Source organism: Macaca fascicularis, chromosome 1, assembly GCF_037993035.2.
Source record: "Macaca fascicularis isolate 582-1 chromosome 1, T2T-MFA8v1.1".
Lineage (NCBI taxonomy): Eukaryota > Metazoa > Chordata > Mammalia > Primates > Cercopithecidae > Macaca > Macaca fascicularis.
The window spans coordinates 186,807,725-186,832,600 of NC_088375.1; the positions used below are offsets into that span (position 1 = coordinate 186,807,725).

The 24,876-nt window shown below is 49.5% G+C and overlaps 2 protein-coding genes and 1 long non-coding RNA gene across 16 annotated transcripts in view; 2 read left to right on the top strand and 1 right to left on the bottom strand.

Moving 5' to 3' along the window:
- The window catches only part of LOC102116697 (selection and upkeep of intraepithelial T-cells protein 1-like), a 221,976-nt gene extending 215,163 nt beyond the window's left edge, over nucleotides 1-6,813 (bottom strand). For all 7 annotated transcript variants that reach the window (XM_065522999.2, XM_065522995.2, XM_065523002.2 and 4 more), the window contains exon 1: nucleotides 6,456-6,813. The gene's annotated coding sequence lies outside the window, so the exon portion shown is untranslated. The remainder of the gene's footprint in view (nucleotides 1-6,455) is intronic.
- The window catches only part of TRABD2B (TraB domain containing 2B), a 254,814-nt gene continuing 236,165 nt past the window's right edge, over nucleotides 6,228-24,876 (top strand). For 7 of the 8 annotated variants that reach the window (XM_045371382.2, XM_074007327.1, XM_065522968.1 and 4 more), the window contains exons 1-2: nucleotides 6,228-6,419; nucleotides 8,532-9,095. In XM_045371382.2, coding sequence (XP_045227317.1) covers nucleotides 6,318-6,419; nucleotides 8,532-9,095 — 666 coding nt within the window. In that variant the 5' untranslated portion in view covers nucleotides 6,228-6,317. Of the gene's footprint in view, nucleotides 6,420-7,785; nucleotides 7,937-8,531; nucleotides 9,096-24,876 lie in introns of all 8 variants that reach the window. The other variant, XM_074007334.1, reaches the window with a different exon arrangement.
- Nucleotides 9,105-17,116, top strand: LOC135965630 (uncharacterized). The gene is made up of 4 exons (XR_010578638.2): nucleotides 9,105-9,723; nucleotides 10,049-10,532; nucleotides 13,390-13,473; nucleotides 14,065-17,116. It is a non-coding gene; the product is annotated as an uncharacterized lncRNA (long non-coding RNA).

Genomic DNA, 24,876 nt, shown 5'->3' on the forward strand with positions numbered 1-24,876 from the left:
TCTCTACTAAAAATACAAAACTTAGCTGGGCATTGTGGCAGGCACCTGTAATCCCAGCTACTCAGGAGGCTGACGCAGGAGAATTGCTTGAACCTGGGAGGCGTAGGTTGCAGTGTGCCGAGTTTGCACCGCTAAACTCCAGCCTGAGCAACAAAAGTGAAACTCCGTCTCAAAAAATAAGAAGATTGCATATGTTTAAGGTATCCAAAGTGATAATTTAATATATGTATATATTATGTAATGATTATTAAAATCAAAGTAATAAACACATCTGTCACCGCACTTGCTGTATATTAGATTCCCAGAACTTATTAATCATATAACTGAAAATTTATACTTTTGACCAGTCCTTCCATACTGTTGGTAAGAATGTAAATTGGTAAAGCCATTATGAAAAACAGAATGAAGTCTCTTCAAAAAATTAGAAATAGAACTACCATCTGATCCAGCAATCCCACTTCCGGATATATATATATAGGAAATGAAAGTGTGACCTGGAGATATCTATACCCACCATATTCATTGCAGCACTATTCATGTAAACGCATTTTAACTTACCACCTACCCATGTTTTGTCTTGTTCAGAAATGGCAAGTATCCAGAGGGCAGGACTATACTCCTTCCTGCCTAAGACACCACAGTTCATATGGGGACCCAGCAAATATTCGTTGAGTTAACACAGTCAATGCCTCTCATTGCTGTTATATCCCTGAGGCTGCACACAGCCAGTCTGGTACCTGGTATGTCAGCCACCCTCAACCAGCACCCACAATTTATGCAGAGCAAGCTCAGGGGATTATCTCCTCTGAATGGCAGGATGAAGGGCTTTCCAAGATAATGCATAGTCCTTCCTGGTGCAGTCTGATTTCTGAGTCTCCCCAACAGTTCTCCTCCATTCTGCCTCTCCGCCTTCATGTTGACAATCCCTGTATGTGCCAAGTACTTGCAGTCCCATGCCTTTGCACATTCAGTTCCTACTGCCTGACCTTCCCTTCTTCCTCCTCCCTGTTCAACTCCTGCTCATCTTTAAAAATCAACTCAAACATGACCTTCCCAGCAAAGACCTATGCTGATCTCCTTTCTCTTAAGGCTGACTTCGTTGCTCCTTTTGTCCCCTCTATTTGTTTCCCAAAGCCCCGTTTGTTTGCATCTCCGTTCTCCTCACTGGATTGCAAGCTCCCTAAGAACAAAACCCTGGACTGATTCCTGTGTACTCTCTACTCCCCCACTGGGCAGGCCCACATAGGGTTTTTTGTTTTTAATGAATGCCATATTATATGGCAATTTCAATCCTTTGTTGCACTTTTGTGACTATGTGCCTATTTTCCCATTGCCAGGAGGAAATGCCCTTTTCTGAATTAGTTTCTGCACTTTTTCACTTTTTCTGTTTTTTTTTTTTTTTTTTTTTTTTTTTTTTTGAGACAGAGTCTCTCTCTGTCACCCAGGCTGGAGTACAGTGGTGCGATCTCAGCTCACTGCAACCTATGCCTCCCGAGTTCAAGAGATTCTCCTGCCTCAGCCTCCCGAGTAGCTGGGATTGCAGGTGCCTGCCAGTACGCCCAGCTAATTTTTTGTATTTTTAGTAGAGACGGGTTTTCACCGTGTTGGCCAGGCTGGTCTCAAACTCCTGACCTCATGTTTCACCTGCCTTGGCCTCTCAGTGTGCTGGGATTACAGGCGTGAGCCACTGCACCTGGTCCTTTTTCTGGCTCTTTCCACTATTCTAGACTGTCTTAAGCACTGCCAACCTCTTGCTCCTAAAGTCAGCTGTCCTTCTCTCCCATGCCCCATGTACTTCCCTCCCACGGCCCATGTCGTTCCATCATCAGATTAACTGCCAACTCAGGTAAGGGAATCGGGGAGAGGGTGTGGAGGGGATAGAGCCTGAGGGTGGGTAGGAAGGAGCAGGACCAGGATAGGAGTCAGAGCTGGAAGTCAGGCCAGGCTAGGCCCATTTGAAAATGCCAGTGTGGCCAACGACCAGGGCAATGGCCTTGCAGGAGGGCAGCCCTCAGGCCCAGAGCAAAGCTCCTCCTGTCAGTGGACTGCCGCAGGGGAGCCTCTCACCTCCCTCCCTGAGAGACGCTCTGTAGCAGCACTGGGCTCCTGGATCTGCTCAGGAGGCAGACTTTGTTGGTTTAGTTCCGCTACAAGGCTTTCTGCTCCTGCCCCAGCTGTTACAGCCTTCAATTCCTGGTACCAATTTGATTGAACAACTTAATTAAAATGCAATAAAAGGAAAGTGAGCCAGATGTGCCCCAGCGGAGAGGAGGCAAGCTCTGAGTCCCCTGACTCTCTCTTGAGCCCTGTGCTCTTCCCCATCCTGCCTAAAGGCTCTAAGCAGGCTGTGACCAAGGGGCTCAGAACTCCACTGTTAGGTATAGAGGCTCCTAAAGGTGACCTGCTCCACAAACTTCTTCATACTGATGACATGAAACCTCAGTTCTTACTCAGGTCCAGAGAGAACAAGTGAATTACCCAAAGATGCCTCGTGAGATGTTAGCAGAAGCAGGATAAGTCTCCAGGACTGAGGACTATCATCATCCAGGGTTTCTCACACTACACAATGTGGGAGGAAAAAAATGGTTTGAAAATACTGAGACCCTTGCTCTTGAGTCTTGAGGAACACTCTCTCCTGAGGCCCCAAACTTATTTATTTGGTAACAGCTTTATGGAGACATAATTCACATACCCTATGATCCACCCATTTAAAATGTGATTCAATGGTTTTTAATATATTCACAGAGTTGTGCAACCATCACCATTCTAGAATATTTTCATTACTCCAAAAGGAAACCCAGTACCCTCCAGTTATGGCCCCACCATTGTCCCCATTTTTCCTAGCCTTAGGGAACCACCAATCTACTTTCCGCCTTGCTATGTATTTGCCTATTCTGAACATTTCATACAAATAGAATAATATATGTCCTCTTGCAACTGGCTTCATTTGGCATAATGTTTTCAAGATTGATTTATGCTATCCTGGAAATAGCATGTATCGGTACTTCATTTTGTTTTATGGCCAAATAATATTCCATCATGTGACTATAACATGTTTTTAAAATGTATATATTTAAGGCAAATGATATGATATTTTTATATATCACATTTTGTTAATTTATTCATAAGTTGATGAACATTTCGGTTGTTTCCACCTTTCAGTTATTACAAATAATGCTGCTATCACAGTTTACATAGAGTATTTTGGGTGGATGAATGTCTTCAGTTCTCTTGGGTATATATCCAGGAATAGAAAAATCTATTTATTCTTGCAGCTCATTAAGAATATCAGTAACAATACTGGTGAAGATCTTAAGACATTATTGCACACATTGACTCACAGAAAGTGAGGGGGACAGGAAACTGGCTGGGGAAAGAGAGGCACAGAGAAGCTAACTGTTCTGCCTTGGTCACAGTCACCACGTGTACCATGGAGGAGGAAGTCATAGCTGACACTCATGAAAATTAGCCAGCACAACTTTTATAATTTTAGGAACAAAGATACCAGGGAATCTTTGTTTACAATACAGGAAGGGAAGGTTTCCAAAATCCACACACATATTTACACACCATTATTTTAAATTGATCAGGCTCTTTCTTATTCACTATCTGATTTCTATCTTCTAATTCTCCAACGAGGACCCATGTCCCTCCCTCCAGTGGAATTGAGCTCTCACCTCCCCTCATCCTTACCAGCAGAGTGGTGACTTCGTAAGGAGTTTTGGAGCTCCGGAAAGTGGAGGCTCTTTAAAGGCATCTCTTGTCAGAGCTGCAGGTCTCAGAGCTGTGTGTGTGGGAAGCATGGTGCTGTCCTGTGCTCTCATACGTACCATCTGGGCACTCTAGCCTGCTCGGTGTCTGTCACCAAGTGTGTGTATAGCTAAGAAGCTGAGGTTGCTCCAGACACCCAGTAAACTGAACCATATGAAATTGCCAACATGCATTCACTTGTAACTTACAAAAGTGGCAACTTCATGTGGCACATGAGGGTCAACCTGCCAGTCTCTGGTGTCCCCTTCTTTCCTTCCTGTGTTCCTCCCAACCTCCCAGATCCTGTGCTCTGGAAAACCTTTCTGACCCTCCGGCCCTGCTTGGTCTTTCTCACTCAGCCTTCTGGTGTGGCCACTTTCTAGCTGCTCAATCTGGTACCTGCAGGCATGAGTGGGAGAAGTGCGGAGAACACTGGGCTGGGAGTCAGGAGACCGAGGCTTGGGCTCTGGCTCCCCCCTCACTATCTGTCCACTGGTCTCCCTGCCTCCAACTTGCCCCCTCCAATTCATGCCCCCGATGAGCACAGATCTACTCTAGCCACCTTAAACTTCAAATCTTGCAGTAACTTCCTATCACCTGATACCTAGAACTGACAGACTCCCCAGCCTGGCCGGAAGACACAGGTTCAGCTCCTGCCACTTGCTTTTTGCTGCAGCCATGGGTAACTACTTGGAGTGCTCTCACACTGCTATGCCTTGGCACCTGCTCTTCCACTTGGAAGGCGTGTGCACCTCTTTCTCTAAGCCACCTCTGATTTATTTTTCAAAACCATCTCCCAGGCATCTTCCCTGGGCCTCTGGGCTGTGTTAGGAGCTCTCCTTTCTGCTCCCATTTCCTTGTGCTTCTGTCTCTCCTGGCCCTCATCATCTGTATTTTAATGGCTTGTTTGCATATCTGTCCCTGTCTGTCTCCTTCTCTAGGCTGTGGGCGGGCTCCTGACAGTATCACCTAATTCATCCGTCAATACCTGTTGTCAGAATAGGAACAAACTCTCCTTTAACAGAACCAAGCAGGGGTGCCTGTGCCTCCCTTTCTCCATTTGCTGGAAACAACTCAGAAGCTTAGATCTTGCGCCCTGGCTTTCTCTAAGTCTCATGTGCCTCTTGAGGACGAATAGGTTGGTTTAAGGGGTCTTTCAAGTCTTGTGGTCTAAGACACTGCGATATCAATCCTCACTCTTCCAGAGACAGGCACAGGGATACTGCGTGGGTCCAAGGACATAGATAAGAGGGGATTTACTTAAATGGAAGATTCCAAGGAATTTTGGGGATTTCTTTTTCTTTTCTTTTTCAGTTGGTGTTTGCAGAGCACCTACCAAGCTCATCCCAGCGCTACGCATGTCATAAAGTTGTACACAGCAGCTTTCTGAATTTCGAGAGACTGCTACCTCCCCAGTCCAACTTCTGTCCCTCTCGCTGTTCGCTCCTGCCAGGATCTGCGGGAGGGACGCTTTGGGCGAGGCTGGTCCCCAAATCTGTCGCTGCCACCCAGTCCGCTTCTGCCGCTGAGCCCGCGGAGGTTGGCCGAGCCGGTCATTAGCCCGGGCGCCCTCTGGCGGTCTCACGGCGAAGCTGCGGCCCGGCCGCGCCAGGCGATGGGAAGGGGGAGGGATGGGGGAGGAGGCGCGGGCAGGGGAGGAGAGGAAAAAGTTGCGCTGGGAAGTTTGGAAAGTTGAGAAGTGGCTGCTGCGGGCTTCGCCTCCCTCCGCGCGTGTGAGGGAGCGAGCGAGGGAGCCAGAGAGGAGCGAGCGAGCGCCTGCCATGCCCATCAGACCCCGCCTCGCCGCGCCCGGGCGCGGAGCTAGCCCCGACTCCCTGCCGCCCGGCCCGGCCCGGCCCGGCGCGGCCCGGGTCCCCCGCCCCCGCGCCCCCCGCGCCAGGTCCTCCCCTCCCCCGCCTCAGCGGCCCCAGCCCCCCGCCCGGCCCGGCTCCGCGCCGCTCTCCCGCCCTCCTCTCTCCCTCTCTCCCGGCCGCGGAGCAGCATGGCGGAGCCCGGGCAGCGGCCGCGCGGCCGCCCGCCGCCCCTCTGAGCCGGACTCGGGGGCAGCCGGCCGCCCCAGAGCCGCCCCCGACCCCTGCCGCGCCCTCCGCCGCACTTGTCCCACTGCGCGCCTCCTGGAGCGCCGCGCACCCCTGGGACCCTTGCGCGCCCCGGGCGCCCAGCATAACCCAGGGACCCCCGCGCACCCCAGGTTCTCGGTTCTGCCCCAGGAACCCCGCGCGCCCCTGAACCCCGACGCAGCTCCGGGACCCCGCGCGCCCCCGGACCCCAACACGCCCTCAGCACCTGGGGGCTCAGCCAGCGAGGTTGAGCGCCCGGGGGCGGGGCCCAGCCCTAGAGGGTCCCTGTCTTCCAACAGACGGAGCCCCGCCCCAGAGAAACCCCCAGGTTCGACAGGGACAGTCAGCCACGCCCCAGAGGGCGACCAGCATCCTGTGGCTGGAGCCCAGTGCTCCAGAGGAAACTCCGTGCCCAACTGGGGACTCCCCGCCCCGCTGAGGGGCGCCGCCCGGGAGGGTCCCCCGCGCCCCGCGGGCCGCGGCAGGATGCACGCCGCCCTGGCGGGGCCGCTGCTCGCCGCCCTCCTCGCCACCGCTCGCGCCCGCCCGCAGCCCCCTGACGGAGGACAGTGCCGGCCGCCCGGATCGGTGAGCGAGCGCCTTCCCAGCCACTCTCCCGCCTACCTGGGTATTCCAGTCCCATGGGACGATGGTTTGGGTACTGCTTCCGCACCCACCTTAGCCCACCCGCTCCACCTCTACCCGCCGGGCGCAGCCTCGGGCGCCCTTCCTTCGCTCCTGCCTGCCCCGGCTCCAGCTCCAAGCCAGGAGCGAGAAGGGGCGCTCCCTCTCTGGTTCCTTCTCCACACGCTGCCGCTCTCGGGCTCTCCCCTTGACTTGTGGTCCTGCTTGGACGCTTCCTCTCTCTGTGCCCCTTTTTGTCTCTCCTTTCTCATGTTTTTTTTTCTCTCTCTCTCTTTACACTTCTCGTCTCTCTGCCCGTTTCTGACTGTGTCTTTCTAGCATTCCTTGCTCTTCTCTTGACTTCTATCGAACCTTTTGCTCTCCCATTCACACACTCTGCCCCCTCCCAGGCTTCCCTCTTTCTCCCTGCCCTCCCACTCTGACCTAAGACAAACTTTCTCCCTGTTGCTGGTTCTCACCTCCATCTCTGCGGTCCAGGCTTCCACCACCTACTCTCCCAAGCGTCCATATTTCATGAAAAGGGGGAAGATTTCAGAGGAGAGGAAAAGGCAATGCCAGGACGTACTGGCCTAATATTTCCTGGGGTCAAGTAATTACTGGTTCTCCTAATTTTCCTTCCAAAACAAAGAACCTCTTTATTTCCTTCAGTATCTTTCCCTGTAAGTGTAAATTAATGCATTGACAGTAACCCTGAATTGGAGGCCAGGAGACCGTAGGGTCTGGCTGCTGTCGGTGTGCTGCCTGTCAGCCCGGAATTCGCTGACCCTGGGCAAGGTGCACCTCCAGCGGCCTGCCTTGTGCACAAACAAGGAGCTCGTTGGCTGGCTGGGCTCTCAGTCTATCGCCAACATGCTGGGATTTACAGTTTTGGATAGTTAGTAAAGTAATGTACTGTTCTCCCACAAGCTACCCATCCCAACACATACTTTTCATTTGTGCTAGAATCAGACAGGAAAATGTTATGAGTTGGTCTAAAGCTTGCAAGTGGTCAGTGGGCACTCCAGGGATTTTTCTGGATGGAAAATGGCTTTGCCTAAGAGAAATGACAGTCCCCTTCTCATGCCCTTTATGCCCAGCCCTGACTTGGATCTGTAGAAAGGACCCCTGTCTGCATACCTCTCCTCAGCTCCTACACACACACGCGCACACACACACACACTCCCCAAAGTCAGAGCTTAGGTCATAGAAAATGACAAACAACTGGGGTTGGAGATCAGGTATACATTTTTAGGGGAGGAGCCTGGAAAGTACCCAGAATATGTACATTTCTTGGGACTAATTGTAATGGAATCCTTTCCTCCCAAGCCAGATTCTGAAACTTGACTTGGCCTTGCAAGATTTTAAAGCACTTTCTCATCTATGGTCTCAGCTGGTGGAGCAAAGTAGCCGACACCCCAGACCTGCCCTCCAAAAAGAAAAGTGTATTCACCGTGATGAATGTGAAGTAGCTGTTTAAATAGGTGTGCTATTTTTAATAGGTGTTCTGCTTTCAAAGTGCTCTTGGCATATATCTTCTAATGGTTGGATTTAAAACTTACATGACTTCCTCCCTTCTTGCCAGAGCAGGACTCTTGGTCCCCCTTTCCCCACCCTCCACATGAAACACCACCGGTGAAGGTTTGACTTGGCCAAGCATGAATATTCTCAGGTGGTGTGGCAGTCCTTGGCACTCATGGCAATTGCTAATCATGAGAGTTTCCCTTCATTGCCGACTTCCTCTGTGCCTGGCACTAGTCTGAGAGCATAATATACATATATTGTATCTTTTAATCTTCCCAACAACCCCTGAGGTAGTTGCTTTCACCCCCATTTTATAGATGAGGAAACGGAGCCTGTGGGAAGTGAAATGATTCACTCAAGATCATACATCTAAGACAGGGCAAAGCTAGGTTTTCAATGTGGGTCTTTCAGGCTCCAAAGCCCTGGCTCTTTACCATGGCCTGTGTATGGTCTCTGCCTCCCATCCCCACCTCCCTCTGCACCTCCCTCTGGGCTACCCTGACTCTACTCTGTTGCCTTCGGCCTCACTGCCTTGCCTCTCCTCTACTCCTGCAGCAGAGGGACTTGAACTCCTTCCTGTGGACGATTCGTCGTGATCCGCCGGCCTACCTGTTTGGCACTATCCACGTCCCCTACACCCGTGTCTGGGACTTCATCCCGGACAACTCCAAGGCAGCCTTCCAGGCTAGCGCCCATGTCTACTTTGAGCTGGACCTGACAGACCCCTACACCATCTCGGCCCTGGCCAGCTGCCAGCTGCTGCCGCATGGGGAAAACCTGCAGGATGTGCTGCCTCGCGAGCTTTACTGGCGCTTGAAGCGCCACCTGGACTACGTCAAGCTGATGATGCCCTCCTGGATGACGCCCGCTCAGCGGGGCAGGGGGCTCTATGCTGACTACCTATTCAATGCCATCGCGGGCAACTGGGAGCGCAAGAGGCCCGTCTGGGTGATGCTCATGGTGAACTCGCTCACCGAGAGGGACGTGCGCTTCCGCGGGGTGCCCGTGCTCGACCTCTACCTGGCCCAGCAGGCTGAGAAGATGAAGAAGACCACAGGGGCTGTGGAGCAGGTGGAGGAGCAGTGCCATCCCCTCAACAACGGGCTCAACTTCTCCCAGGTAGGCATGCAGGGCCCCAGGCTGGAGCTGACAGCCCAGGGCGCCTGAGTCCTCTTCTCCGATTGTCTTTCTTCTCCGATGGGGAGCGGGAGGCAGCCAGAGTCAGGTCCTTTTTCTGGAAGGAGAGGTTCTTTTGGGCTGCAAGGCAGCACTTGGCTGCTCTGGTAGTATCAGTTGAGAGTGGTGTGTACTGGAATTTGGGGTAAGAGTCTGAGTGTTTGCTTCTATTGCAGCAGTATTACATGTTGGGGATGTACACTCCTCACCTGCTGTGCTTGCCTGGGCAGAAAGAATTTCCCTCAGAGCATCAGAGTGATCAAAAACAAAAAGAGGGGCTTCTGGTGTGTGTCAGGCCTTCCTGAGGCCATGGAGGCTGTCTTGAGGCTGGTGTGTGGACAGTGCCCGAGAAAACAAGAGGAAGGCATAGCTCCCGGGGCTGAGCCGACAAGGAGTTGCCCGGGACCTGGCAACAGTAGAGTGCTGCTTGCCATTTGAGGTTAAGCACCATCAGTTTCCCAGCTCTGTGCAAAGCTCTAAGTGACCCTCAGACCGCCTCCCTAAGGCCAGGAGAAAGTCAGCCAGGACAGTTTTAAGGTTAATAATTTCAGAGAAGTGTGTTCACTTAAAGGTTGACAGTCCTAGGCCGGGCGCGGTGGCTCAAGCCTGTAATCCCAGCACTTTGGGAGGCCGAGACGGGCGGATCACGAGGTCAGGAGATCGAGACCATCCTGGCTAACACAGTGAAACCCCGTCTCTACTAAAAATACAAAAAAAAATTAGCCGGGCGTGGTGGCGGCGCCTGTAGTCCCAGCTACACGGGAGGCTGAGGCAGGAGAATGGCGGGAACCCGGGAGGCGGAGCTTGCAGTGAGCTGAGATCCGGCCACTGCACTCCAGCCTGGGCGACAGAGCAAGACTCCGCCTCAAAAAAAAAAAAAAAAAAAAAAAAAAAAGGTTGACAGTCCTGATTTCTGAACCTCGGAAGTAGGAGAAAAGGGAGGGGCTTAAGAGGTTTAAAGTCTCTGGCTGCCAGAGATCTGATACAGCAAAATGTCATTAAAAGCCCTGTCTCCATGGACAGAGGTCACTTGCTACTCACTGGCCCCAAACTCAACTCTGAGACCCTGGGAACAATGAGTTCACATCTGTGTCTTGAGAACGGGACTGTCAATCCCAGGATGGGGACTCCTTCAAGGAGGCCCCAAGATGGGGCTTGGGCCAATTTCCTGAGTGAGGCATGGCTCAGAGACATGTTGCCCATTAAGGAGAGAGCCTCATAAATTGACTGGACCAGAAACTACCACTGGAATCAGACCTGCTTGCTGCCCTGGAGATGTTGCAAGCTCTTCACCAGGGGAACAGCGGCAGAAACTGATCCCCTTTCCAAGATCTCTGGCCTTTGTTTTTCCAAGGGAAATGCAATATTGTCCCTGGGGAGGTAAGAAGCCAGATTGATTTGCCGGCCAAATGAAAGGCGGGTTTGTCGGTTCTCCTGCTGGCTCTCCCATAATTGTGGAGTCCTTACCCAGAGGGCCCCAGTGGCAGGAGCATTGGGGCAGTTAGTCACGCCCTGCAGGGTTCTGACTACGCCTGACTCCTTCTCCACGGGGGAAAATCCTGTGTATTCTCTGGCCCAGTGCTGATTCCTCTGAACATAGCCGCTTTCTCCCTCTGAAGTGACTTTTCCCTTGCCAGCCTCGGGAGCTGATATTATCTGTGTCGGGACCCCCGGTGCTCACCGCCCATCTCATTTCGGAGGCAGGTTTGTGGGAGGCCTCTCTGTTCAGAGGCCTAGGTCTGGCCTCGATATCTTTTTTAGAGGTGAGGTATCCACCATCGCTCTCAACACCCTCTTTGCACCAACCACAGAGGAATCCGACAAAGGCTGAAGGGAGCACACACAAACTCTGGCTAAGCAGCCCCTAGCTTTAATCTGTCTCTCTTAAAACAACAAAACTATCTTTCTTTGGGGTCTGGAAACACTGCCGTTTAACCAAATGATGGCTTTGGTAGGGTGAAAGCATTTGCTAGAAAGTGTGTGTGAGGTTATGTTTTAGGAAAAGTTACTGAGAGCCGTTCATCGGCCGGGAGGGAGCCTGCTGACAGTCTCCAAAGCTCATGCTTGAAGATCAAACAGACTTCAATCTCTGTTTCAAAAATGTGCCCACCCGTCACCAGCCTGGGCCCACTCTTGACATTGTTTTTGGGTCCAGCTCCTCAAAAGAGCTGCAGAAAGCAAGTCCCGCACAAAAGAAAACAGAACTCCCCTTAGTTCCTTAATCTGCATACCCTTCACCACCTGCCTGAGTGTCCAATCATGCCAATTTGTCCTGTTATCATTTTGTAGGGAGGCGATGAAATCTCTCCTCCATCCCCTTGGGCAGCCTTGGACTAAATGGGAAGGGTGGGATTCTGGAGCCTAGGCAGATGAGGTCATTAGGGATCCAAAAATTCAAAATCCGAAATGCAACAGCCTTCTCAGTAAAATTGCATGCACGCGTGCACAGTTTGATATGAACATCTGTGATGCATTAGTGTACTGAAATATCTGTTAAGTGCATCAGATTTTTATTTTTTCTTTCCTTGCAGCATTACTGTTATTGCAAAATATTTGGGTTGGGGGGGCAGTGAGAGAAGAAGGCAGGAAAAATAAGGCTTAAAAGAGTGTCTTTTTGTTAAGATCTGGATTTTAGTATTAATATTGTTTTTAAAATTTTTGTAATTTTTTCTGGACAGAAATAGCATAATTTGGCTTGTTGAATGGAGAAAGAAAGCTTAAGTTTTGGAACCCTGGAAAAAGCTTCTTCCACCCTTGCACAGCTTGGGAGATCAGGTCTATTGTTAGGTTTTGGTGTTTGATTTCAAAATAAACTGAGGGTGCTAGACCCAACATCTCCATGACTTTGCTATGTGACCTTGGGCAAGTCACTTCCTCTCTCTGGGCCCTGTTTTCTGGGTCTGTGAAATGAGACACTGAGATGAGGTCATCGTTCAAGCTCCTTCCAGCCCTGACATTCCATAGGATGATTCTAATCAATTCCACGTGCCAGGCACCCTGCAGGAGGCTCCACACGCTTTTCCATTGCATTGAATTCTCATAACAATCCTATGGCTTTCTAAGGTGGGCATCCAGAAATGTTGAATGACTTGCCCAAGGTCACATAGCTAATAAGGAACAGAGCCAGTCAGCCTGACTCTGTATGAAGGACAGTGTTCTCCCGGCTTCCACACACTGTTTCTCTAGACTTCCTCCTGTTTAGGTATTTGATATCTTCCGTAATCATTCCTTAGTTCTTTCTTCTGTTTCTCTCTCCCCTTTTGAACTTGAGGGCTTAACATTTTATTTCTTGGAAAATTTATACTTGTAGAGATATTATTTATTTCGGCTATGAGGCTGGTGGTGAGGCAGGTCTCTAAAGGTTTTCTTGATGTGTTATAGACAGCTCGGCACAGTGGGCTGGAGATAGCAGACTTGCTTCCAGGTGTCCGTCCCAGCCTCAACAGTAAAACCAATGACTTGTATAAAATCTTGGACAAGACTTGGTGTGCCCATCCATCCCATGGGGCAGTAATTACCAGTCTTTCAAAGTTGAGCTTGTTTTGTGGGGACATGAGAAGATACTACCTGTGGGAGGTTGTTGATGGGTTAAAACGACTACCTGGATGTTGGTTTTGTGCATGGCAAACAGTCTAGGCTGGCTTCTGGGCAGGGAAAGAGGAAGGCTACATGGGAAGTTGCCACTCCCAGCAGCCATATCCACTCTTTACCCCTTGCTGAACATAGTAAAGTTGGAGTATTAGGAGGTGGTGAGCCCCTGCCCTCGGGGGCCCCAGGATGCCTAAGTCTCGAGTCCAGATCTTATGACAAGCTTGAGACCTGCAGATTTCTATCAGCTCTGCCTGCTGCCTCCAGGGACTGGTACCAGCTGCCACAACTTCTACCTCTAGGGGACCTGAGTCCTCCCCTTCAACTCCCTGCATGGCAGAGGTGGAGACACTGGATGAGACCTCTAAGTTGCATGGTCCTCTCTCTGAGGTGTAATAAGAAAACAAGGACTCTGCTATTCTGTACTTTACCAAGCACGCGACCATTACCCATCTAATATGTGTAGTGCCTGAACACTGAAGCATGCCTGCCAAAGGTGTGCAGAATGTTTGTAAAATTCTACAAGTCCCTCACAATACCATTTATTGAGTTTTGTCTCTATTCAGGGTGCTACATTAGACCTCATAATTACATTATCTCCAATCCTCACAGAGATGCAACAAGGTTTATTATCGTATTTATTTTTAAGACCATAAATTGAGACCTGAAAAGGTGAAGTCATTTGGCTGTGGATTACACAGACAGGCCAAGTGGACTCAGTGTTCAAACTCAGGTGAGTCCATTGCCACAACCCCTGCTTTTCCAGTGTCTGAAAAATGATCTGGTTTTTATTAGATGACATTTCTGCTGAATTTGTGTGTGTGTGTGTGTGTGTGTGTGTGTGTGTGTGTGTGCTGGAATGGTGGTAGATCATCATTTTTTACTGAAAAAGAAAGAGAGAGAGAGAATTGAAAAGTGCTGGAACTGATTTTCTCCTTGGCTTATAAATCGGATCTCAAGGTGATTCTAAAATAGGAGTTCTCAAAGACATTCTGGGCATCAGCTACTCCCCTGGAATATGTCCCCAACTTTCTAAGCGACCCCTGTGAAGACATACACATACCCCCACCGCCAATATAGGCTAAGCCTGCACAGTTGAATAAAGATCTCTTTGGTTTATAGTCAGAGCTCCTATGTCTATACCCTGGGGGCCAGCAGGTATTAGTAAATACTCAGTAAATATTTGGAGCATGAATGAATTAATGAGCAAATGGTCAGAAATCATGATGTGACCATCCCTGATTCCGTTCCACCATGCAGCACCATTGAACTGATTCTGTTCCCCCATGCAGCACCATTGAACTGATTCTGTTCCCCCATGCAGCAAGCACCATTGGACTGATTCTGTTCCACCATGCAGCACCATTGAACTGATTCTGTTCCCCCATGCAGCAAGCACCATTGGACTGATTCTGTTCCACCATGCAGCACTATTAAACTGATTCTGTTCCACCATGCAGCACTATTAAACTGATTCTGTTCCACCATGCAGCACTATTAAACTGATTCTGTTCCACCATGCAGCACTATTAAACTGATTCTGTTCCACCATGCAGCACGGTTGAAGGAATGAACAATGAAGAAAAGTATAAATCAAAGTGAGGAGCTCCCCTCTGAACTTTGAAAGTTCCCTTCCATCCTATAAGGACATAAAATGTCAAAATTATCATGTAGGCTGCTACAGCAAAATACCTTACAGTGGGTAATTTATAAACAACAGAAATTATGGCTCACAGTTCTGGAGGCTGGGAAGTTCAAGATCAAGGTACCAGCAGATTGTGTGTCTGGTGAGGGCCTGTTTCTCATAGATGATGCCTTCTGTGTGTTTACATAGTGGAAAGGGTGAACAAGATTCCTCTAGCCTCTTTTATAAGGGCCCTAATCCCATTCGTGAGTGTAAAGACCTCATGAACTAACCTACTCCCAGAGGTTCCACCTCTTCAGATCATCACCTTGGTGGTTAGGTTTCAACATACGAATTTTGGAGGGACACATACATTTGGACCACAGCATAGGCAGGTCATATTCAAAGCAGGTTCTAATCCTGATCCTGTTACTACCTTGCCTGTGACTTTGGGCCAGCCCTTTTCCCTCTCTAGGTCTAAGTTGCCCCTTAGTCCCGTGAGAGTGCTGGGCTAGGTGATTTCCAGTGTTGGCCCAGTGTGAGGCTTATCTTTGACCCATATTTTGGAGAGCCTAGGCCAACCCACTCTGATATTTTGAGCCTGAGTTACCCGTAGTTGGGAGGGGCTGGCAGGCTTGTCTTTGGCAGTTGCTGCTGATACCTATTTGTCCAGAGCCTGTTGGTTCCAGTGGGTGATTCTGCTGCCAGGCTTCAGACAGGAGAGCCCCAGCCTGTCACGGCACAGTCTGCTGGGCACCCACCCAGCCTCAGCTACTCTCCTTCATTGTGACTCTTCTCCCTCTGTTGCTCCTCACTCATTCAACCAGAGCACCTCACTGTGCTGTGCCAGTGAAGGGTCTGGGAAGAGACTTGGAAATGTGTCTTTGCCTGCTGGGAATTCATTACCTGAGGATGCACCCCATTGCTTTTATGCCCTGAGAGGTGGGTATTATTAGTCCTGTTTGCAGCATGGAAACTGAGGCACAGAGCACCTGAGTATTAGTCTCTCCTGTGCCCTGGTTCTCTGCACTTCAGATAGAGACCCTGTTTTTCCTTCCCCTTTTGGTTGCATGCTCCCACCTTTCAGAACCATTCTCTGATTTCCTGTCCTCCAAGAATAGCCATTCTTGAGTCCTCCAGCCCTCTCTGGGCCTCTGTGGCAGCCCTGGAGCCCACAGTGTTATACCTTGTCAGATCTCTTGTCAGATCTATGTGCCCTCCTTAGAATAAAGGGACCAAGCCGCCCCCGAGACCCCAGACACCCCTGGAGGACCTCGGACCATGCCGAAGCCTTTTCTCCCCGGAAGTCATCCACAGAGGGAGAGCCCCTCCATCACTGTGGAATTAAACACAGGCTGGCATCTCCCACACCGCACACCTCCAGAACCTGGACTGAGGTTCAGAAGAACAGGCTTCTTCTGGCACGACCTTCACCTTGTACTTCTGTAGTCTGCCACACCCACTGTCTCTCCCCCACAGAGCCATCTGGTTAGGAGCTGCTCAGCAAATGTCCGTCACCGGGTGTCCCCCAGTAGCGACCCCTGGGCATGTGCACACTCAGATTATTTCTGTGCCCAGAGGGCTGTTTGTGAAGAACCCCTGCAGGCATGGAGAGCTCTGTCCATCCCTTCTCCATAACCTGGTTCATTCATATCTTAATATTTAATATATTATCTAAATGTAGGGGGAAAGCACACGCAGAAGCAGGAGCACAGGATGGCTTACGCACCTCCATCAGAGGAGAGTGAGGTCCTAAAGCTGGAGGTGACCAAAATGTCATGAGATATTCTAGTCTTAGAATTGGAAGTTCACAGCAGGAAGACTTCCAGGCTCAGAATCTCCAACCATAAACCCAAATTCTGAGGCTCAAGGAATGTAAGAATGGTGAAATCTCAGAACATTAGCCTCAGAGACATTTTGGGACTCGAAGAATCTTCACGTCATGAAATCCTAGCCTCTTAGCTTTGAAGAATTGTCAGCTCATGGACACAGACTTCTAAAATCTTAGAGTTGGTAAGGGCCAGCTCTCAAGAATTCCGAGAAGCCTCATCCGCAAACATATTGTCTGATCTTCCCCCAACCCGCTCTCCAATCCCAGGCCAAGCAGAGAAAACCTGACCGGCAAAGCACTTTCTGACGGAGATAAAAATGGGAGCGTGCCTTTGTTAATAGTTCCCATTTGGACGTCTCTCAAAGCCAGGAAGAGGTCGCCTGGTAATGCAGCTTTCCTAGGGAGGAAACAAGAATGCCGGCGAGCGCCACAGCCTGCCAGCCGGGCTGCTGGCGTTCTTTCCCCCTTCAGTTTGCTTCTAAATATTATCCACTTCACTCCCTTTTATCTCCCATCACTGGCTCTCTGTCCGCCCACTTAATCCACAGGCAGCCGGTGGCCGAGCCTTCAGTTCTGTTCACTGGCTGCCAAGCCGTCTCGCCGAGCAGCTCCTCCAGGATCCGCAGGCTTTTAAATCTGTGCACTATGTCCGCTGTAACACAAAACTGTTGCCCCAAGCTTGGAAAAGCTGTTGCTTCTGCTAGGCCCCCTCCCTCTTTAGGAATTTCCTCCTTTTCTATTCTGTTTCTGAATCCTGAAATTTTTCAAGGCTCAGCTCAAAGCTGTACCTCCTCCAGGAAGTCTTCCTAGAATGTTCCCAGGTCTAACCTGCTCGGAAAGACTTGGGCCAAAGCTTTACTTAATGACCCAGCCACATATATTTTTCCCCTCTGTGGAATTCTTTATGGCATTTTATGACATTCTTTCGGCACATATATATTTTATTTATAATTTTTTCTCAGGCAATCTTATATTCTTTTCTTTTCTGATTCAAACCTAGCTCAAAATGTGCTCACAATTGATTACAAAATTAGATGGAATGTTCCCCAGTTCTGAAGTTGGGGCTTTGTGGTATATTCTGTGGTTGGAGTGTTGGCAGCTCTGGATGCTAAAAAGGGACTGTGTCTTGGCCTCTGTAATTCTCAGAAACCTCTTAGGCTTTGCACCTGAGACATATTCAGTACTGTTGCTGGCCCATTTGGTCAAAACTTTGTAACATTCATGGGTCCCCATTGGATTCATTAATCTCCATCCTGGGATATTTTGGGTTTTTTTCCCCTCTTTTTCAACTGTTACTTGCAAACAAGTCTCTTTTTTTCTCCTCTTCGCTATCCAGAGCACACATGATTTTCTCCAGGCTCACTGCATCCCTCCACTTATTTTCATGTTAAAATGCTTCATTTTATTCTTCGCTTGCTATCTTGGTTTTGGAGCACCAGGGTTGCTGAGCTGTATGATTTCTCCCTCCCTCCCTCTCACATACACTCCTTGGTTATGCCTCCATGCATTTGCTTATGTTGTTCCCTCTACCTGGGAGCCCCTTCCCAGTTTTTATTTTCTGGCTGACTCTTACTCCTCTGAATGGGTAAAGGCCCCTGAGGACCATCCATGTTAAAAGCTTGGGCTCATCAAACAAATGTCACTCTACAGCAAGACTTTTAACCATAGTCATCAGATTGGAGGATGCCATGTAATCATAACTCAGTAGTTTGAGTTTAGGTGCAACAATGTGATTGGCTTTTAGCATTGTTTTTTGAAAGAACTGGTGGGTAAGTTGTACTTGAGCCACACTGAATGCCTGGCTTTCCTGGAAAAGAGCCATGAGGTCATCAGGCCAGGCCTATAAAAGTCAGGGCCCTGGGGCCATCTCTGAGGGACAGAGATGTGTGGTCTCTGCCTATGCACCTGTTGCTGGATTCTGTGTTCCTTCTGAAGGACTTAGACAAGGTGGTTTCCTTGGGAGAACCCAGGGTTTTCTGATCAGCAGCTGACCACCCCTACCCTGAATGCTGACACTCCTTCACCTTCATTCTTGGGATTCTCCCTTTTCTTCACATTGACTCAGGAAGGGCAGGAGGAGACATTAAGCTCCTTCCCACCTCCCTTATTCAAAGGAACATCCTGGTCTCATTCTACCTTCAGAACCGAAAGTCAGTCTTTAAATTTACACATCGTAGTGCAGACTCAGTTCAGGAGTCCCCTGCACTGGAAAACTTCCAGACATTGGCCGGTTGGCCCAGTGCTCCTTCAGTTCCCAGAATAAGTGCACTTATTGGGAGTATAGTAACCTTGGGGTAGTTACATAACCTGTCTGTGAATCAGTTTTCTCATGTCAACTCTATAGGATTGCTGTGAGGATTAGTTGATTAATGTAAAGCACTACAGCACAGTGCCACACACACAAATGCTCAGTACATACTAGCTCATAGTTATTACTTCATTTTCAAATTATCATTATACAACTTTTCAAGAAATGTTTGTTAGTTCCTACTGAGTGCCAGACATGGGATAAGTGCTGGACATAGTGAGAGAGAAAAACATTGCTGTTGCCCAGGTGCTTCCTTTCTGGGTAGGGATGGGACACAGCATCCCTGCAGGTGCCAGGAGGAGGGAGGCTGTGGCTTGTCTTGTGGTGTGTTGTGGGAGTACAGAAGAGGCGCAGCTTCCTCGGCCCTGAGGAGATCCAGGAAGGCTTCCTGAAAGCAGCCCAGGTGAACCTGAGATCGGAAGGAGTAAAAAAGCTAGGTAAAGTCTAGGGAGTACTAAGTTCAGGAGATTGGAGGCACCTACGCTAGAGGACGGGGCGCGAGTTGTGCATTTTGAGGGCCGTGAGCCAGTTCAGCTTGGCCACTCTCTGCATGGACTGTGACTAGAGAGAGACCATACTGCATAAAGCCGCCTGCTGGTGTCCCTCCACCTCCAGTTCACGTTGGCGCTAGCCCGAGAGGCTTGCATGACTGTGCCCATTTCACACCCTGGCGCAGAGGCGAGTGCTCTGTGCATGACGCGCTTGGCCCGGGCCGTGCCGCCTCTCTGGCTTGGCCTCCGCGAGCGCAAGTGCACGTTTACTAAAAGAGCAGCGGCTGGGCGGCCGCGGCTTTGGGGCCGCAGCCCGTCACTCGGTCAGGCGGCGACACAGGCGGGGCCCTGCGGACAGGCAAGTCGGGGCGAGGCGAGTCCGCGTTCACGCGGGGGAGGAGACAGCGCGGCGCGCGGCCAGCGCTGCCCGGGGAGCCACGGTGCAAAGATAAGAGGACAGGCCTTTCTTCCCCTCCTTGTCTTGTGTTTAAAGGATATGCCTCCTTCCTCCCTATTAAGGTTATTTAAAGTTTCCTGGCCAGTGTTATCTCCGGGGGACTTAATGCGCCTTCAAGGCCGTTAGTAATTTAAGCCTTGGGTCCCGCTCGAAACCCCCTTTTAGAATGATACCGGCGGAGAAAGCCATGTGGAAATCTCTCTGGCTCATCTTTTAGCTTTAGTTCACACGGTTTCCCTTTCTTGAGCTGCTTGGCCTTGAGTCTGAAAAGAGACAAAAGCCTAATTGGCAATGATAATTTCAACCATTTGCATCGCGGTTTGCAATTTCCAGAGGCTTTTCACATGCGCGACTGACATGCGCGACTGCGTTCCCTCCCTACCCCAACAAGGACACGAAGAAGAGTGTTAGTCTGTTCCTGGCCCCCCCTCCTTTTTTTTTTTTTTTTTTTTTTTTTTTTTTTTTTTTTGCCAGTGTGGTTACTGAGCTCAGAAAGGGAACTGGATTTGCTTCAGAGTGCCAGGTGTTGAGACCCCAGATATCCAGCTGGGTGGCTCAAGCATCCCCTGGATTATAATACATTTTTGAGCACCAGACCCTTTTTTGGGGCCGAGTTGCAGCTGGAAGAGCTGTGGATTGGTCATGGGATGGGTAAACTGAGCCACTTGGGGACTTCGGTGATAACAATGCTTGGTCATTGCGCTTGACCTTGACAGTCTTTTTTTTTTAACTTTTATTTTAGGTTCAGGGGTACATGTGCAGGCTTGTTACGTACGTAAACTACTGTCACAGAGGGTTTTTTTTGTACAGATTATTTTATCACCCAGGTATTAAGCCCCGTACCCAATAGTTAGCTTTTCTGCTTCTCCCTCTCCTCCCAACCTCCATGTTGAAGTAGACCCCAGTGTCTGTTGCTCCCTTTTTTGTGTTCTTGAGTTCTTGTCATTTAGCTCCCACTTAGAAGTGAGAACATGCAGTATTTGGTTTTCTGTCCCTGTGTTAGTTTGCTGAGGTGTAATAGCCTCTAGCTCCACCCATGTTCCCACAAAAGACATGATCTCATTCTTTTTTATGGCTGCCTAGTATTCCATTGCATGTATGTACCACCTTTTCTTTATCCAATCTGTCACCGATGGGCATTTAGGTTGATTCCATGTCGTTGCTATTGTGAATAGTTCTGCAGTGAACATTTCCATGCGTGTGTCTCCATGGTGGAATGATTTATAGTCCTCTGGGTATAGACTGTGATGTTTGTTGACCCAGCACTACAGAACCCGCATGCTGAGGCCTGCTGGTGGTCTTGGAGGTAATTTAATATTCTGCTTCCATCAGTAGTTTTCTGGGGAGGTTTTTTGATGGAGGTGGCTTTGAGAGAGACCTTGCAGGTGGAATAGGATTTGGGCCCCTGGGGATGGGGTGGAAAGGAAGCAGACTTACATGGAAGTGCCAGGATGGCAAAATGCAGAGGGAATGCAGAACAAGCCTTTCTACACTCCCTCCACTGGCTTTATTCTTTCTCTTTCCTATTCAGCCTTAAGAGAGCCATTGCTATTTAGTGACTGTTATATGCTAGGCCTCTGGTTTATCACAGTAAATTTCTAAAACAATCCTGAAAGGTAAGCATTTTTCCCCCATTTTGAGGACATTGAGGCCAAGTACTGTGTTCAAAATGATGGAGCCAGGATTTCTACTTGGATCTTTTGATACCTTAAGGAAGAAACTGGACTGGAGTTGGAAATCCAGCTCCTCCACTTTGGCTAGATGGCTGAACATATGTTTCCACATCTGAAAAAATGGGGCTCACAACAGTATTTACCTCCTGGGGTTGTTGTGAGGCGTAAATGAGATAATGCATATAAACCACACAGCTGAGTGGCTGGCCCACAGTAAGAGTTAATGAATGTTAACTGTGGTGGCTTAGGTGGTGGTCATTTTCATTATTATTATTGGCCCATTTTCACTATGTCTTTCTTGAACTGAGGCCCATCCCATACAAAAGATGGCTCTTGATCCTTTGGTCTTTCACACACTGAGCATCATCCAGTGCAGGGATGGGTTATTGGTTGATCTGATGAGAACTATGTGGTCGGACCACCCAGAGCATGGCCATTTATTTTTCTGACCATCTGCAGTGTGTAATGTCTGACTTTATTCATTCTGGCTTGCCTTCACTGTGGTCTCCCACTGCTCTCTGGAGTTGGTACACACCAAAAGGAGGGATCGAAAGGTTTAGGCCGGAATCCCCAGCTTGAGGCCCAGCTCTGCCCTGGGTTAGATTTGTGACCTGGGGCTCTTGCCTCTCAGCATCCTTTTCCTCTACTGCTCAGACAGGTTGGATGTTACCTAGCAACAGCTCAGAGCACTTGGGAGAATCCAGTGGGATCAAGTCTGAGAAGGCCTTTATCAGCCATCAGGTGCTCTATGCTCTCAGTAGTGCCAGAGGTGCATGTGTTTTTCCTCTTCTTTTTCTCCCAAAGAGAAATTCTCCGTAAATAATTAATTGAATTAGTTATTATTAAACTATTCATTCATTTATTTGTTCATTTCTTTGAAAAGCACTGCTGGGAACTACACTGTGCCAGGCTCAGTTCCAGGTCCTGAGGGTTCAGAGAGGGATATGGGGCTGGTGAAGAAGGGGGTGGGGTTGAAGAGACTCAAGAGAGAGGTACCTTGCTGCAGAGTGCCAGGAATGATTCTGAGGCCTTTATGTGCACTGCCCCACTTATTCCACATGGCAGTCTCTCAGGTAGATTCAGCCTCATTTTACAGGTGAGGAAACTGAGTCACAGAGCGGTAATTCACTTGCCTGGGGTCACACAGCTAATGAGTGGAGGATCTGGAGTTTAAACACAGAAACTCTGGCTGCAGAGCCCTGTGCTCTTGACCTATCTGCATCTAAATAAAAGAGAGAATGTGGCCGGGTGCAGTGGCTCATGCCTGTAATCTTAGCACTTTGGGAGGCCAAGACAGGTGGATCACTTGAAGCTGGGAGTTCGAAACCAATCTGGTCAACATGGTGAAACCCTGTCTCTACTAGAAGTACAAAAATTAGCCAGGCTTGGTGGTGCATGCCTATTATCTCAGCTACTTGGGAGGCTGAGGCACGAGAATTGCTTGAACTGAACCCGGGAGGCAGAGGTTGCAGTGAGCCAAGATCGTGCCACTGCACTCTAGCCTAGGCGACAGAGCAAGACTCTGTCAAAAAAAAAAAGAAGAAGAAAAGAGGGAATGTGACCCACAGGAGGTGGAGCTGGAATCTGAGAGTAGAGGTGACAGCCCTTCTGAAACTGGAGATGTGATGAAAGGTAGGAGGCCAGGAGGTGACAGGGACAAGGAGTTGAGAGACTTCTGAGGGTCCCTCTTGAGGAAGGCTGTGGCCCTAGGAAGCAGAGAGTGAGAGAGTCCACTTTCTAGGAGCTAGAATGAGGAGGGAGAGTGAGGAGAAAGTCTGTGGTGGGCATTCAGAGTAGAAGCTGACCTTTGCAAGTAAAGCAATGGCAGGGCAGGCTGAGGGGCCCAACAGACGTACAGGTGCTAAATTTGTAATGGCACCAGTCTGGATGGCTGGGATGCTTCTCTGCAGAGCTTTCTAGTGTAGGGCAGGGAGTGGGGAAATGTGATGGAGGGCCACCCCTTGCCTAGAGTATTTCTGTTCAATTTGCCTCAGTAGCTGGACAGAATGTCACTTCCAACCTATCATTCAATCCACTGTGTTAGTGTACTGATGAGCACTGACCCTGAGTCCCCCACCCCCATGGCTGCTGGGGCTTTGCAGAGCTTAGGTATCTGGAGGGTCCTATGGATGCTACCAAATGGATGAGCCTGTATTCTTGCTGTCTGGGAGTTAGTTCTCTTTGCTGTTGCATATGCTCAATTGTATACAATAGACCAGCCTCCCCTCCTTGTGAGTACCTGGTTTGGCTTTAGTGTGATACCACTTGAGCTGTATTGAAGGACAATTGGGCATGTCCTGGGTTCAGGAGTGGCACCATGTTATGGGGGTGGGTGCTGATGGTGATATTGATCTGGATTCTCACATGTGGAGAACACTAGTGGGAAGCATGGGGAGACTAGGCAATTGACTATAGAAGCACACAGGGGTCACATCATGGAGGCCTTACAACCATGTTAAGAAGTTTGGGCCTGCTCCTGGGTGCATTGGGGGCCATTGTCCCTCACACTCATATTCTGCATTTCAGAATTCCTTCTGGTTAATAATTGGCCCACCCACTCATTCCTCTGTTGGCTAAACTGGAACACCTCACCCAGGCTTGTCTATACCTTCCCAAGTCTCTTGCCTGAGCCAGAGCATAATGGTTCCCAGCTTCTGGGACAGGAACTCAGGACTGGGTTTCCTTTAGAAACAAGGTGGTAAAAGCGGTCTGGTGACTGAATGAGACCAGAGTAGTTATATATTACAGAGGCTTTTGTGAGGGAGCCTGAGACCCTGACCACCATTTCTAACATCGTTGCTGGAGGATAACATTTCCCTGCATTTTGTGTCACTTATTTTATGTGATTTATTTGTGGGATTCCACCTGTTCAAAGTGGGGGCGGGGTAAGGCAGGCGATTCCTAATGTTCACCCCACCCCCAGCAGAAGTAGGGGATGGGAGGATCTTTGGTCAGTGAATAGAGCACTGGATTGGGAGTCCCACAGCATGACCAGAGCAAGTCCCTCCCCTTGCTCAGCCCCCTTAGTGGGTGTGAGATTGGTTGGTAAACCATAAACCACACCCCTGCTGCTGCAAAGCCACTTTCTAAACTGGCTCTGACCTCACTGGAAAGTGGCATTTTAAATGTTATTGGCTTTTATATGTTCACACGTCTGTCTTCTTCATTAAACTGAAGTTCTTTGCGGGAAGGAACCTCGCAGAATGAATCTGGGTTTCCCTGACACCTGGCTTTGAGTACACATGCAGGGACCCTGTGTGTAGCTGTAAAATTATCGACCATGTCTACACATCATCACCTGAGTATCCTGGTAGAAAACAGGAAGCCCCCTTCCTGCATTGTTCCCAGATTTCTAAATGTTTGGTTCCAGGAGGCCAAGTACCTTGGCAGCCACCTCCACTTCCCACAACAGTCCCCAGGTGCTTTGGCTTTGGGAGGCCGTGACCACTGACAGCCTTCTCAGCCTCATGCTCTGACCAACTCCTGGTGCGGCTGTAGCATCCCCCTGATCCTCCATTCCCAAAGGGGCCCTAAGGGCTTTGACTGAGCCACCCTGTGGATGGGAGCTGCTTCTCCTTGGATTGGAGGAAACTTCCCAGCTCTTCTCCACAACCTCCTTTCTTGCGCTTCTGTGTTTTTCCCAGGGCACGGATCAGAGCTTCTGTTTGCTGGTCATTCCGTGATCCTCACACAATGTAAATGAAAGCTGCTAAAACCAATAAATTCAAACCATGTGTGGGGCACTGGGGAGG